At 48.6% G+C, this 14,101-nt stretch overlaps 6 protein-coding genes across 6 annotated transcripts; 5 read left to right on the forward strand and 1 right to left on the reverse strand.

Moving 5' to 3' along the window:
- Positions 1-89: 89 nt before the first annotated feature.
- On the forward strand, positions 90-2,401 carry N7474_001726 (uncharacterized protein; the record flags this gene model as incomplete). Its single annotated transcript, XM_057193141.1, has 9 exons — positions 90-429; positions 479-518; positions 582-703; positions 754-786; positions 837-907; positions 958-1,029; positions 1,081-1,432; positions 1,479-1,973; positions 2,028-2,401. The coding sequence occupies 9 exons, from the start codon at positions 90-92 to the stop codon at positions 2,399-2,401; spliced, it is 1,899 nt and encodes a 632-aa protein (XP_057058094.1).
- A 765-nt stretch (positions 2,402-3,166) lies between these two features.
- N7474_001727 (S9 family peptidase) lies at positions 3,167-5,230 on the forward strand (the record flags this gene model as incomplete). The annotated part of the gene is made up of 3 exons (XM_057193142.1): positions 3,167-3,265; positions 3,313-4,067; positions 4,132-5,230. The coding sequence occupies 3 exons, from the start codon at positions 3,167-3,169 to the stop codon at positions 5,228-5,230; spliced, it is 1,953 nt and encodes a 650-aa protein (XP_057058095.1).
- Positions 5,231-5,888: 658 nt separating this feature from the next.
- On the forward strand, positions 5,889-7,607 carry N7474_001728 (uncharacterized protein; the record flags this gene model as incomplete). Its single annotated transcript, XM_057193143.1, has 3 exons — positions 5,889-6,104; positions 6,155-7,128; positions 7,193-7,607. The coding sequence occupies 3 exons, from the start codon at positions 5,889-5,891 to the stop codon at positions 7,605-7,607; spliced, it is 1,605 nt and encodes a 534-aa protein (XP_057058096.1).
- Positions 7,608-8,492: 885 nt separating this feature from the next.
- N7474_001729 (NAD(P)/FAD-dependent oxidoreductase) lies at positions 8,493-9,737 on the forward strand (the record flags this gene model as incomplete). The annotated part of the gene is made up of 1 exon (XM_057193144.1): positions 8,493-9,737. The coding sequence occupies one exon, from the start codon at positions 8,493-8,495 to the stop codon at positions 9,735-9,737; it is 1,245 nt and encodes a 414-aa protein (XP_057058097.1).
- A 597-nt stretch (positions 9,738-10,334) lies between these two features.
- On the reverse strand, positions 10,335-11,667 carry N7474_001730 (Zn(II)2Cys6 transcription factor; the record flags this gene model as incomplete). The annotated part of the gene is made up of 3 exons (XM_057193145.1): positions 10,335-10,889; positions 10,946-11,411; positions 11,477-11,667. The coding sequence occupies 3 exons, from the start codon at positions 11,665-11,667 to the stop codon at positions 10,335-10,337; spliced, it is 1,212 nt and encodes a 403-aa protein (XP_057058098.1).
- A 462-nt stretch (positions 11,668-12,129) lies between these two features.
- On the forward strand, positions 12,130-13,086 carry N7474_001731 (NmrA-like family protein; the record flags this gene model as incomplete). Its single annotated transcript, XM_057193146.1, has 1 exon — positions 12,130-13,086. One exon carries the CDS (start codon positions 12,130-12,132, stop codon positions 13,084-13,086), a length of 957 nt encoding a protein of 318 aa, XP_057058099.1.
- Positions 13,087-14,101: the final 1,015 nt, after the last annotated feature.

The following is a 14,101-nucleotide window of genomic DNA, read 5'->3' on the forward strand; positions in this document are numbered from 1 at the left end:
AACTAAGCTGCATCCAACCTCAATCTCCGCTAGTGCACCCCTTCTCAAACACGCGCCCTCGAAATTTGTGTTCTGTCGACCCTTACGAAATGAATGCCTCCGACAACCCAACAGATCCAAAGGATCAGAAGTCGTTCGAGATGAGCGCGCTCGCCACCGACGACGCAGGCACGCAGCGCCTTGGGCTGACCGACACCAAGAACACCCCTGAGGCACAAGAGGACACTGGCCTAGCGGACTTGGACGGCATCAAACGCAATTGGACTCTTCGAGGTTTAATCATTATCTGGGTATCTGCTGCTTTAATGAGTTTTGTCACCAACTTGAACAATACGTCGTCGTCCACTTTCGCGCCGTATGCGGCCAGCAGCTTCAGCTTGGCTCCGCTGGTGGGGACGATTGCTGTGGTGCAGGCAGTGATCGCATCAGGTTTGTCATTTGCCCCATTGATAATAACTACCTAGACTAAGAGAAGTAGTCTCTCTGCAGCCACTCGCGAGGTTTGCCGACGTCTATGGGTACGGGCATTTATTTTGTTACTCTGTGTGGAAAACAAGCACCCTCTAACTCTGAGGCAACAGACGGCCGGAGATGTTCTCGTTTTGCATATTGATGGCAACGCTCGGAGTGATCATGTTATCATCCTCGGCGACTCTTGGAGTCTACGCAGGCGCCCAGGTGTTTTGGGTTATCGGTCTCCAGGGTGGGGTTATATCCATCCTACAGAGAAAAATTTTCAAACTAACTGTCTAGGAATCTCGTTGATGCTTCAAATTCTTGCGGGCGGTACGAGAAGAATCATTATTCCGCGTTGTTTTCCTGCTAAGATATCATAGACTCGAGCGATCTTTACAACCGTGCTCTGATGAACGCAATCCCATACGCTCCATCAATCATCACCACATGGGTAAGTTGGAACAGATCCCATACCACCTTTGTACAAGCTAAGTATTGTAGATTACGGGACCATTTGCATCGTCGGTTCTGAAAATCTCATGGCGGTGGGGATTTGGAATCTTTGCGATTCTGGTTAGTGCTCCAGATACGGAATATCTTGTGTATACCAACTAACTTAGATAGATTCCCATAGTTGGGTCTCCATTATTGGCATCTCTTTACTACAACAAACGAAAGGCGACTAAGCAAAGAAAGGCTGAAGGGACTTACAAGCGTTCGAATCACCTTAGGAATATCGTACGACTAGACCCGGTGGGTCTGATTCTGTTTGCCGCCGGACTCTCCCTGATACTCGTGCCTATTACGCTTGCGGCGTCTTCATCGAGTACCTGGAAAACCACCCATATCATTGTTATGCTAGTGATAGGCGCCGTTAGTCTCGTTGCCTTTGTCGTGTGGGAGATTATGTGGGCGCCATGGCCTATCTTATCCATGAGATTGTTCAAAAGCCGGACAGTCATATTTGGCCTAGCAGGTAAGCTCACAATTATAGTAAAGCCTGCTTATGCTAAACGGGACAGCGTCGTTGATCGACTACACCGCCCTCTATCTTCTCCAAGACTATCTCACAATATATGAACTAGTCGCCGCCGGCTTATCTGTTAAGGCGGCTACAAACGTCGCCGTCCTCGTTCCCTTTGCCGGAGTGCCCGGTCAGTTTGCAGCGGCCTTCCTGGTTAAGTATACGAAGCGATATAAATGGATTACGGTTTCTGGATACGCACTCAACTTGCTCGGACTCGGATTGGCATATAAGTACATCAACGGACACTACCATATGGGTGCGCTGGTTGTCGCCCAATTGATACTGGGATTCGGCCAAGGGGTGATCAACACTATGCAGCTTGGAATGCAAGCTTCAGTGGGCCAGAAAGGTAAGATCCCTGTTCCCAGAATCGAGCTCACTGGTCAAGTGCTTATTCTTGCAGACATGGCCGCGGTTACTGCTTTGTACACTGCGGCGCTCGGGGTGGGTAGTGCCATTGGCGGAGCAGTATCCGGTGGAGTGTGGACTGGTATGTGATATGCCAAATGATCTTTGTCTTAGGCTAACACTGACTTCTCTCCAGCTGTCCTTCCTCGAAGGCTTGGCGAATATCTTCCCAAAGATGCTCTTAGCAAACTCCCGGAAATCGAAGGAGATATTAACCTTGATATGGAATATCCCTGGGGCTCCCCCATCCGTGATGCTATCGGAAAGTCATACACGAGCACATTCCGCCTCATGTTGCTAATCGCACTCATCCTCGAGGCCTTTGCAATTGCATTTGCTGTCTTCATTGAAGATCTCAGTATCAAGGAGGTCGACGATGCCAGAGAGTACAAGGGAATTGTAATCGGAAAGGCCGGTGCGGTGGATGCCTTGAAAGGCAAAGTTCACGCTGGAGAGGATGGAGATCATCGTGCCTCAGTGGCTCCTATGAAAGAAACCACCGAAGTATAACTGTGTGGCTGAATTTGTGATGGTGTTATTCTAAGCACCAGATCAGGGATTCGGTTAATAATAATGGGTTACACTACATCCACTAAGTAAACCAAAGACGACAAAAGCGGACTTACATCTTTTCTAAGCCTTGCCATGCCGATTTGACCCTGGTCCAATTGCCACAGTTATCGCTAGCTGTAGATGCGATGGTTATCGACTTGAGTTAGTTTGATGTTGCCACGTTCATTAGTGTCAACATTCAAATACAATTCATCTTAGATAGAAAGAATGGCAAATATTAAAAAGTTGAGAATCGACTTCGATAGGATCCGACTAACTGTTTTGGAAGTCAACCAGCGTATAATTCGATATCGCTTGGGAGCCCTTTAATGCGGTGGATCCCATTCATAAGATCCGTGGAAGAAAAGCCAAACCCCAATGTATGATTCGATGTCGCTTGCGAATTCCCTAATCTGGATCCACTGAGTCAGTAGATTTTCAGGGAGATTCGCGAAATGACAAAGAGAAAGCAGAAGAAACAGGCGAAAAGTTAAAGATTATTTCAAGATCACCTGCTCTAATGTTCTGAGCCGGCCGAGTGCAACGAGCTATACTAGGTAGGGTAGAGCGAGGCCGAGCCAGGACGATTGCTTGCACCGGCGGTAACCGATTATACTAGTACATTACTAATGCAATAAGAATAGCCGGTCATGACTGATCTCCTGGTGCCTTTTTAGGTGTCCATGCCAACATCGCAAACTTATCTACTAAACCAGCAACATCATGTCTGCGCAAATAACACCTTACGGGAAATGGGCCAGCCCTATCACTGCCGAACACCTCTCTGGAGGCAGTATCAATCTTGAAGGAGTCGAGGCCAATGTAGGTTCCTATTCACATTTAAATTTGCCATTCGGCTAACAGGAAAGCCATCCACTGGACAAATTTGGGCGCTTGAATCTCGTCCTGCGGATGGAGGCAGATCTGTTATTGTTGAGGTACTCGCTTCGGCAAGCAGAGATGTCCTGCCTGCGGGGTACAGCGCAAAGAGCTCGATTCATGAATATGGCGGTGGCGCTTTTGCGATACACCCGAACGGCAAATTGATCTTTACCAATCATCCAACAAATGGTGTGTTCTTGCTTGATCCGCAATCTGGGACAGTTGAGACGATTGTAACTCCCCACGAGTCTGTACGTTTCGGCAATTTCGACGTCTATCCTCCCACGCAAGGATGGATTCTTGCTGTCCAGGAGACGCATAGCAAGGATTCGCTGTTAAGGCCGGTCGTTACGAATACCATTGTTGCTATCCACACAGCCACGGGCGATGTATGTACTGTTGTCCAGGGTGCTGATTTCTATCAACACCCCCAATTCAGTCCGGACGGAACGCAAGTCTGCTGGATTCAGTGGGATCACCCTGACATGCCGTGGACAGGCTCAGTTCTCCATGTAGCCACATGGGAAGCGGGAAAGTTAGTGAATGACACTGTCATATCTGGCCAAGCAGGCGTCGAGAGTATCTGTCAGCCTCGATGGGGCACAGACGGTACTCTGTTCTTCGTCAGCGACAAGACAGGTTACTGGCAGCTATACCGGTTCAACGGCGGTGAAGCACAATTGATTAACCTGAAAGGGCTCGAGTCGGCCGAATTTGGGAGCAGAGAACCGTGCTTGGGCAAGTATGTTCGATTCTAACAGAAGAACGCTACATAGAATGAATGCTTAACTGACAAATGGTTTTAGCTGCACTTATGTTCTGTTGGATAAGAGCACTATTGTTGCATCCGCCACCCAGAATGCGACCTCCAATCTTGTCATGATTGATCTGGAGACCAATTCGTGGAAGGATCTATCCCTGGACCTCGTCGATATCCAGAGAAACGCTTTAGCCCGTGTCTCATCTACAGCGTTTGCTGTCATTGGAAGCACTCGGACAGCTCCTCAAGCTCTCTACCGCGTCGATATCGGTGACAGTATCTCGATCAGTCTGATTCGAGCCACTGTCGAGCAATCGATATCAAGCGCTCTGATTTCTCAGACACACCATATCACGTTCCCTCGAACATACAGCGGAGGTTCTGGCAACGCCCACGCCATGTTCGCGGCACCCAAGAATCCAGCCTTTGAAGCGCCCGCAGGGACACTGCCTCCCTTACTAGTCTGGATGCATGGTGGTCCAACCAGCCACGTTACTCCTGCGCTCGCTCTTAAAACCCAGTATTGGACGTCTCGGGGGTATGCGTATGTGTTGGTTAACCACGTCGGTTCCACAGGCTACGGAAGAGCCTACCGCGAGCTTCTTGACGGCGGATGGGGTGAGGCCGATATTGCCGATGCGGCCAGCTGCGTTGCGTATCTCGCCGAGGAGAAGCTTATCGATGTAAACAGAGTTGGTATCGTGGGGGAGAGTGCCGGTGGTTACGCCGTCCTGCAGGCACTCTATACGCATCCCGATGTTTGGACTGCCGGCATCAGCCTCTATGGGATCAGCAGTCTGCAGGGTTTTGCAGAGATCACGCACAAATTCGAAAGTCAATACATTCTCGGGCTCGTATTAGGCAAAGGCGAGTGGACTAAGGAAGCACGAGAAGAGCTCTATAGAAGACGGAGTGCTCTTTATCATGCGGAGAAGATTCAGGCACCCTTGTTGCTTCTTCAAGGAGACGTCGACACGATTGTGCCGGTGTCCCAAGCGACACAAATGGAGGAGGCAATGAAGAAAGTTGGAAAGACGGCTGAAGTGGTGATATTCAAAGGGGAGGGGCATGGCTGGCATAAAGAAGAGACAATCCGGGCTTCAATGGAGTTGCAGACTGAGTTTTGGAACAAAACTCTACTTTAATTACCCAAATATAGAATAATCTTCTGCATTAAGGCCGAATGAATAGTTACTTGGAAAGACTCTACGTACGTGTCTTCTAAATTAATTGCAATAACATACAGGGACGCTTGATCCATAAGTATGCAATTCAACAAGAATGCAAAACTAAATCAGCAATAAAAGAGAACAACAGCAGTAAGTAGATGTGGAAAGGCATTAAAAAAAAAAAGAGGAAAAGAATACATGCAACAGTCAGGATTCGCTGGTGGTCACCCACCCAACTACTAACTGACCGGCGTGTGGCTTAAGTACGGCTGAGCGGACGGGAAGCCCTGTTCTCCACACCCTGTGGTCGCATGTACTCAGAATGTTATTGAAGGTCATGATATGTACAAAAAGAGTCTTATAGAATTGAAAATCTGAGCTCTACTAGCGGCCTTGGTAGTTCATTGGCCAATAGTGTTGCTCCATCGCTCTTTCTCACCCAAAGCGTCTAGCGCGGAGTCTCACCCTCTGTGTCGGTATTCTTCTCCCCCTTCCGAACATTATCATTGTGATTTTAATTATGGCTGACTATGCGCTGGATTTGCGCTAGAACGGCGGGTCGGAAGGATAAAGGCCATGGATTGCATCCAAATAAAGCTTCTCCCACAAATTCCTTTGAACCATTGTATACGCCATGGCAGCAATCACTGGCAAATCCGCAGAGCTGATGGTAGAACCGGACGCGCTTAAGTCGCCTGAAATGCAGACAGGCGATCACAAGACTCCCCGAAACAACAAAGTGTCTCCACTCAACGAGGATTTTGCCCAGTTGGTGCAAAGTACACTGGACAAGTGGCATATCCAAGGCGTCGCCATTGCCGTCGTTGATGGCGATGAAACATGGTCTGAAGTGCGTCGTCAACACTCTTCTTCCAGAAGCTGTCGATACTGACCAATAAGGGATACGGAATTGCTGATTTGCCGGACACCCCAGTCCGACCTTCGACGCTGTTTTACACGGGCAGCACAACTAAATCATTCACTGCTTCCGCGGCCTCGTTATTAGTCGACGATGACGAGAAATATCCTCACATTAAATGGACGACGCCGCTCAGCGAACTCATCCGTGACGACTTTGTCCTCCAAGACGCGTACGCGACGTCGCATGTTACATTGGAGGACGCACTTTCTAATCGAACAGGCTTGCCCGGGCATATGCTGACATTGGGTCGCGAGGGGACGGTACGCGACGTTGTCCGCAACCTGCGCCATCTGCCGATGGACAAGGAGATTCGAACAAAGTGGCAATACTGCAATGCCATGTTTATCACTGTCGCGCATATGATCGAAGTGGTCACTGGGGAATGGCTGGGCGACTTTCTTCGCAAACACATCTGGCAGCCCTTGGAGATGAATTCGACATTCTTCTCGCTCGAGGATGCACTGCAGTACGTTGCCTTGAATGATGAGGCCACCCTGGCCAAAGCCTATGATTGGGACGAGGCTTCCTCTGAACCCCGGGAGGTTCCCTATTGCGAAGGGACCCTGAGCGGTGCCGGGGCGACTATTTCGACCGTCCTCGATTACGCCAAGTATATCCGCTCAATGATCCGGCAATCTGGTCCGCTATCGAAAGCAGGCTATGCGGCATTGCTTGAGCCCCGTTCTTTTATGCCGAAGATACTCCCGCAGTTCAAGAGACAGATGTTATACACCCTTGGGTTGATGTCGACGACTTATCGTGGCGAATCCGTCATTCTGCACCCCGGTGGCCTTGATGGTATGACGAGTACGATGATCTACTTTCCCGAGCGAGACTGGGGCATCGCAGTGTTCTGCAATGCTGCTGGGCCAGGACGTGAAGTGCTAGCATGGCATCTGATAGATGATCTACTCAACGTCCCAAAAGACGAGCGTGTTGATCTCTTTGATCTGTAATTTCTTTTCCCCGTCGTACCCTTGCCGCACCTTTATCATCAGTACTGATATTCTTTTCAGGACCCAAAAGAAACTTGCCCAAGTCAAAGAGATGCGATCGACCGCTCGGGAACGCCTGTATCCCTCGGTCCCTTTGCCTGGCCGTCCGCACTCACTGTCTTTGCTAGACTACGTGGGCACATATAAGCACCCTGCCTACCCAGATTTGACCATTAGTCTGACACCGGACGACCAGTCAAGCTTCCACATCGCCATGGCGGGAAGCTTGAATTTTCAAATGCACTTGAAGCACGTGTCTGGAGAATTCTTCCTAGCGGAGGTTTTCGAGTGCCTGTGGAGTGTAGATCCGTCGGCCGTAATCAAGGCTGAATTCCACATTAATCCCGAAGGCAAAGCGGCCAGATTTGGGGCTACTCTTGATTACGCTGATATGCCCGACACCTTGATTTGGTTTGATCGTTTTGACAAGGGATAGTATCTGCTATGTATTCGGTGGCAATCTGTAACTTCTAGGCTCATTTCTGGGTATGAATAGATTCGATCTATTGCCGTCTCTAAGCTTTCCTGTATCCCATTGGTAATTGACACACGACCACCATGAACTCGTACTATTGGTCAATCTTAGAGATAAGTCTCGGTTTGTACATAGGAGAATCTTTTGCCCCCTAACAGGCATAATACTGGCATGAATAGAGAATTAAGCAACAGACAGATACTATAGAAAGGAATTACTTGCAAAATAAAGGAGTACGAGAAATTGCTCAGACATGTCCAAAATATCAAGAAATGTTTACCTGCCACGTTGATCAAATTCAGCCAGATTTGGTGGCTGAGGATTGGGCTGGTCTGACGGCAACCAACTCGGGTAGCCAATGAATAGGTCTGTAGGACAGCTCAGCAGGCCTTTGATCGTGAATGTATCCCGGACAAGCACATTGCATGAGTCTCAGTGAGGCTATAAAATAAGGCCGTAAGGCAACAAAATAGGCACGCGATCGTCCTCGGGCCTCCCGGTGCCTGAAAGCGCCGAAGGTACGCCGGAGGTCCGATGGTGGCTTAGTTGTGAGTTATCGTGACCCAATCATCTAACTTGACTTCGAGCCCTTGAACTTGGCAAGGGGTTTCCTTCATTAATAATGCTCTTGCCCTTAACACTATATAAGTGCCAACAGGAACCAACAGAAGGAAGTTGGAATCTCTATCTATCGAATTCATCTTTTTGCACGAACAGCTTCGCAACTGAAATAGATCTGTGATCAAACTCCCTGTTTCTTAATTTATTCATTTTGTGTTTATCTTTCTCTTTCTCTCTTTTCATCGCCTTTTTCCCCCAGGGGCTTTCTAGCATCCAATCGTTGTAATGGTCTCAACAAAGAACATCGTGGTTTTGGGAGGCTCCTACGGCGGTGTTTCCTCCGCTCACTACATCCTGAAACATATTCTGCCAGCTCTCCCTACTATGAGTCCATTCAAAGTCATTCTCATCAGCACCTCTTCGGAGATTCTTTGTCGCCCGGCTTGTCCTCGTGCCATGATATCAGACGAGCTGCTTCCCCAGGCAAAGCTGTTTGTTTCTATCCCGGAAGCTTTTGCGCAGTATCCTGTCCAATCCTTTTCCTTTGAGCAAGGGACAGCAGCCAGGCTAGATCACTCCAACCGGACCATTTCAGTAAAGTCTTCTGATGGCCAAACGGAAAAGACGATAGATTTTTTTGCGCTCGTGATTGCCACTGGTGCATCAACGCCATCGCCTCTCCTTGGTCTTAACCATGACTCAGAATTCCTCCGAAAAGAATGGGCTGCGTTTCGTGAGGCATTAGCGACGGCTAAGAGTGTTGTCATTGCGGGCGGCGGTCCCGCCGGAGTCGAAACTGCCGGCGAACTGGGCGAGTACTTGAACGGTCAGGCAGGCTGGTTCAGTCACAAATTGGAGAATCCCAGAGTACACATCACGGTTGTTACCTCGGGTTCGCAGATTCTCCCTCTCCTCCGGCCCAGTATCGCTCAGAAGGCGGAGAACTATCTTGCTCGCGTTGGAGTGACTGTCATCAAAAACACGAAGGTCACGGATGTCGCGCCAAGGGATGCTGGGACGGCAAATGCTCTGACGACGAACGCGACGGTAACCCTTGCGGATGGGAAGCCCATAAAGGCTGATATTTACATTCCTGCGACGGGAACAACGCCCAACACAGCGTTTGTCGACCAGTCGCTGCTAGAGGCTGACGGACGCGTGCAGACCAACATCTCAACCTTACGTGTCGAGAAAGCTGGCCCACGCGTCTACGCAATTGGCGATGCATCCTCGTATGCACGACCCGCTGTTCATAATATCATGAGCGCTGTACCAGTGCTCTGTGCAAACATCAGGCGGGATTTACTGCTTGATGCCAAAGTGGCAGAAACTTCCGTGGCAGTGGATCGAATCTTCCAGGAAGACACACGAGAGACGCAGTTGGTGCCGATTGGCACAAGTAAAGGTGTGGGAGTAGCCATGGGTTATCAAATACCTAGTTTCCTAGTGCGGCTGATCAAAGGTCGGGACTATTGGTTGTGGACGACAGGAAAATTATGGAATGGGAACCAGTGGGCAAAAGAGACATGAACCAGTCACGGAAAGGCGCAGACGACGAATGTAATTTGTAGTTGAGAGTAGGAGTCCTAGCAAAACCTAAGCGAAAACTAGGCTGTCATACCGTAAAAGGATATAGAATCAAAAGTCACGTCTGTAATCAGTTATCCTGACTTTATTCATCATCCTCAATAGCATTTCTTATTTTGTACTTGTCATTATTAGTTAGTTCCGCCCCCTAAATTGTTGGGAATTCCCCGATTTGTTCATTCGTGATTTCACTTCCATGTTGGAACTTCATGCTACATTTGAATGATACAAATCTAGTCACTAACCACGCCTCAAATTGCTGACGTAGCTAGACATACATAGCCAACGCACCATCAAAAACTTCCGCAGCAATTCAGAGCCATTCGGAAATATTTAGGTCCCAGAATCAGTTCGTTCCGAGTAAAAGTCACCAATGCTAGAAGCTCTCTGTGAAGGTTGAAGGTTTGCTTGAAAGCTCAGCCTCTGAAATGCTTGTCACTCCCCTGGAGGCATCTTTACATTGATTCAGGAACCTGATATTGAAGTCCAAAACACCGGCAACCTGTGTACCCCAAGTACCCATATCCTGAAGATTACAGCTCAAAAATGCTCTAAGACTCCTGCAAAATTTGATATCCAGTTATCCTGGCAGATATCGTCTAAGCAAACCGGCTTCACGTCCTTCACAATAGCCATCCATTCATCTTTGCCAACGGCATTCCACAAAGGACAGCTGTCTGGCGGGGGAAATTGAAGTTCAAGTGCGGTTAGCGCGTAACTAACTGCATTAGCATTACCCTGGCTTCCGTCTCTTATACTAGACCTGCTTGCTTTCCCACAAACCTTGTACAAGGCTATATTAAATCGTTTGATTTCCTCAATGCCCACCCAGACAAATGAAGCCAGGTCATCTTCTTTATATCTGGCGAGGATGTTTGGATAATAGAACATACCCAGCCTTCGACAACTTCGGACAAGTGCTTCGAGTAATCCGAGATCAGCAGGAGAAAGGGAGATTTTTAGATCGATATCGATACCACCCCTGCTGCTGAGGACAAAAGAGAAGATAATATGCAAGAGGATAGCCTGGTATGTAGCTATTGGCCAGACACAGGTGCTGCAAGCTTCGACTACTTCTGAGGCATCCCATTTCTCCTGTTGACTGTAGTCAGTAAACCGGCATATTGTAGGCAAATGTTCGCACGTCGAACCTTTTGATCTCGAATAGCTGAGTTTAGATTACTATGAAGCTCCACTGCTGCCGACTGCGCGGGCTGTCCTCCACTAGCCCACAGGCCTATTGCAACCATCGATTGAACCAGTAAGGGCGTTTCACGGCGCATGTCGAATCCTCCTTTGTGGACAAATGACCAACAGGGGTGGAATGTCTCAAAATAAAGATTGATGCACTGCTCCGTTTTCTCCATATGCTGGAACCGTGTTTGGGCATGTTCCATGCTTGATGCGCGGGGCGTTCGAGATCCGGGAACTTGATTATCTGCTGTACCGGTACGGCCGTTGAAGGAGCACTGAATCTTGCGACGTAGACACCTGTCACATGGTACACCTCCTTCGCACCGAGACTTCCCTGCATGGCAGCTCTCGCAGGCTCGCTGTGCACGCTTGAGAGGCACAATCAAGCTGTGATGCTGACGGACATGACGTCGAAGTGTGTCGCTGATTTCAGATCCTTTAGTCAGAGTGGGTGTTTGCAAGAATGAGTATAATAAGAACCTGGGTACCTTCGTCCGAACTCACGGCCACAGTTAGAACACGAAAAATCCTGCTGCTGAAAGTGCTTTGCTTCATGGCGGTGCAAGTGCTCCTTGCGCCGGTAGTTGGCGTTGCAGCCAGGAAAGTAACATCTGAACGAGTGGCAACTGCGCACAGCCGGAGGGTTCTGAGGGTGGTCTGTTTCATTTCCTAGGCGCATCTTAAGATCGTAAAAACTGGCACTGACAATCTCATCGATGGAGATGGCTCTTCGGCTACATGGAGGTGGTGGATGACGTGTGGAGCTTCCCGCTATTGGTTACTTGTAAAACCATTTTATTAAGCTGTCCGCCGGCCTCCCACCGGCTCCCACCGGCATCCCACTGGTTCCCCACTGGTCTCCCACTTGCCTCCTGTCGGCCGGGCGATGTACGCGCATGGTACAACCAGACTTTACTACAATCCTGGTTCTTTGACTTCTACACCCTCTTTACTAATGATTTTGAATCGCGTCACCAATTAATAATCCTCTGCTATCTCTTCCCCGAGCTCCACAGGGACTGCAAATTCGCGAAATACTAGGCAGGTAACGGGTATATATAAGTTCACATGAAGTAACCCGATTGACAAAGTTACAACACAGTTTCTTTATTTGAATGATATCTTCGTACACTTCACAACCATGACACCTACTCTCCTCATCGTCGGTGCCACAGGTAACACTGGCCGGAGTGTTGCAGAAACCCTCCCGAAGTTGCTTCAATCAAACAACGTTCTGCCTGAGCACCGCATTATTGCTCTTACTCGTTCCTCGGAGAGCCCAGTGGCACAAAATCTTGCCAAACTTCCGGGAGTTGAAGTGATAGAGCAGAACTGGGTTGAAATCAACTCTGACTGGCTCCGTGAGCATCAAGTAACCAGAGTGTTCATCGCATCACACAACGAACCGAATCAATTCGCTGAAGAGTCTACATTCCACGTTGCGGCGCTCAACGCCGGTGTCAAATATGTTGTGCGAATTTCAACAACTGCTGCGAATGTCCGTCCGGATTGTAACGCTTATTATCCTCGTCAACATTGGGCGATCGAGGCTCTCCTGGACTCGCCCGAATTCGCCAACTTGCAGTGGACTTCACTTCAACCCAACGTCTTTTCGCCTTTCTACCTTTCAACCGCCGCGGAATTTGTCAAACAGTACCGTAAAACTGGAAAGCAGGGAACACTTCAAATGATGGCGTCGAAGGATGCACCTGTCGGCATTATCGACCCTGATGACGTTGGAGTCTTTGCCGCTCATCTCTTGTCTCAAAAAGACACCACCGCACACAACAAGGCCAGATATGTCCTTAATGGGCCAGAGGATATTACTGGGAAGCAGATTGTGGACATGGTCGAGCAGCACATTGGCACGCAGGTTGAGGAAGTCAGCTATAAAGACATGTCATTCGTCGACTTGCTCTATGAGCACATTCACGCACCCAAAAATCAGTCAAAGAACGTTATCCTTTCGATTAAGCACGCCGCAGAGACGGCATGGGAAGGAGAATGCTCAGCTTCCACAACCAGCCGAAATGTACTAGAGCTCGCCCCGCCCAAGCGTACACCTGCTGAGGTGCTGGCGGCCCTTTTGAAAGACTAAGGGACTAAATGAACGGTGCATGTGTGGTTTCAAAGTGTCAAATCAACTGCTCCTCCATTTATCCTAGAGCTTAAACTAAGGTGGCATAGCAAACATAAGTAATCAATGAAACATTGAACGTCCCGCAGTGAGATGACTGGATGTGGAAAAACTAAAATCAAGTGCAAAGGGGACTGCGTATCCCATTTCTGTGGCAGCAGAGATAATTTGCTACATTTACCACCCCCCGCTTCCAGTGGGCGAGTGGCACCGACGGCAAGGATCTTGGGAGCCACTACCTAGGTAGTTTTGAGAGTTGCAGCAGACGATATCAGTGCCAGTCACTGTAGAGGTGACAGTGTCTGTAACAGTTGCAGTGTTGAAATTAGTGATTGTCTTTGTTTTGATAATAGTATCCGTAGCAGTGATGCTGTCGGTAGAGGTGATCGTTTTCGTAGCAGTTATGGTAGTAGTTGATGTACACCAGGAGTTCTTTGTCGGAACGCAAACGCAGGAGCTGCCACTTTTATATATTAGCCATTCCCACTGGATCTGATACATTGAGCGATTGGAGACTTACGGCATGTTTTGGCTAAGATCGCTTTTTTTGAACGAACTACTCATGCCGCCATTTTTTTCACACTACCGAAGGTGGATTAGTCCATGCGTCAGAGTAGTCGCTTTATGAGGTGTGTTCTCACGTAGCGCTCGCAAGCCACTTCATCAGAATCTCGGTCGAATAGACCGGATGTTCCAGGAAGCGCAGCGACATAGGCACAGATAGTCAAGAAAGTAAAAAGACGGAAGTTCATTTTGAGAGAGATCTTGTTGACGGATATACCTGCGAGAAAGACTGCGTTTTAGAAAAGTATACAAGAGTGTTTGGCACGATGAAGATACTTTTTGTAGGACACAATGGGGGATTATATAGTTGTTTCTGGCAGATACTTCAGTAACCAGATATCCAATAATAATGGTTTGCTAGTCGGATAATGTAACCCTACTTGAATAACGAGACCCTGTGTTCTTGTTTTAT

Source organism: Penicillium riverlandense (genome assembly GCF_028828495.1).
Source record: "Penicillium riverlandense strain IBT 135883 chromosome Unknown utg000001l_segment0_segment0, whole genome shotgun sequence".
Taxonomy (NCBI): domain Eukaryota; kingdom Fungi; phylum Ascomycota; class Eurotiomycetes; order Eurotiales; family Aspergillaceae; genus Penicillium; species Penicillium riverlandense.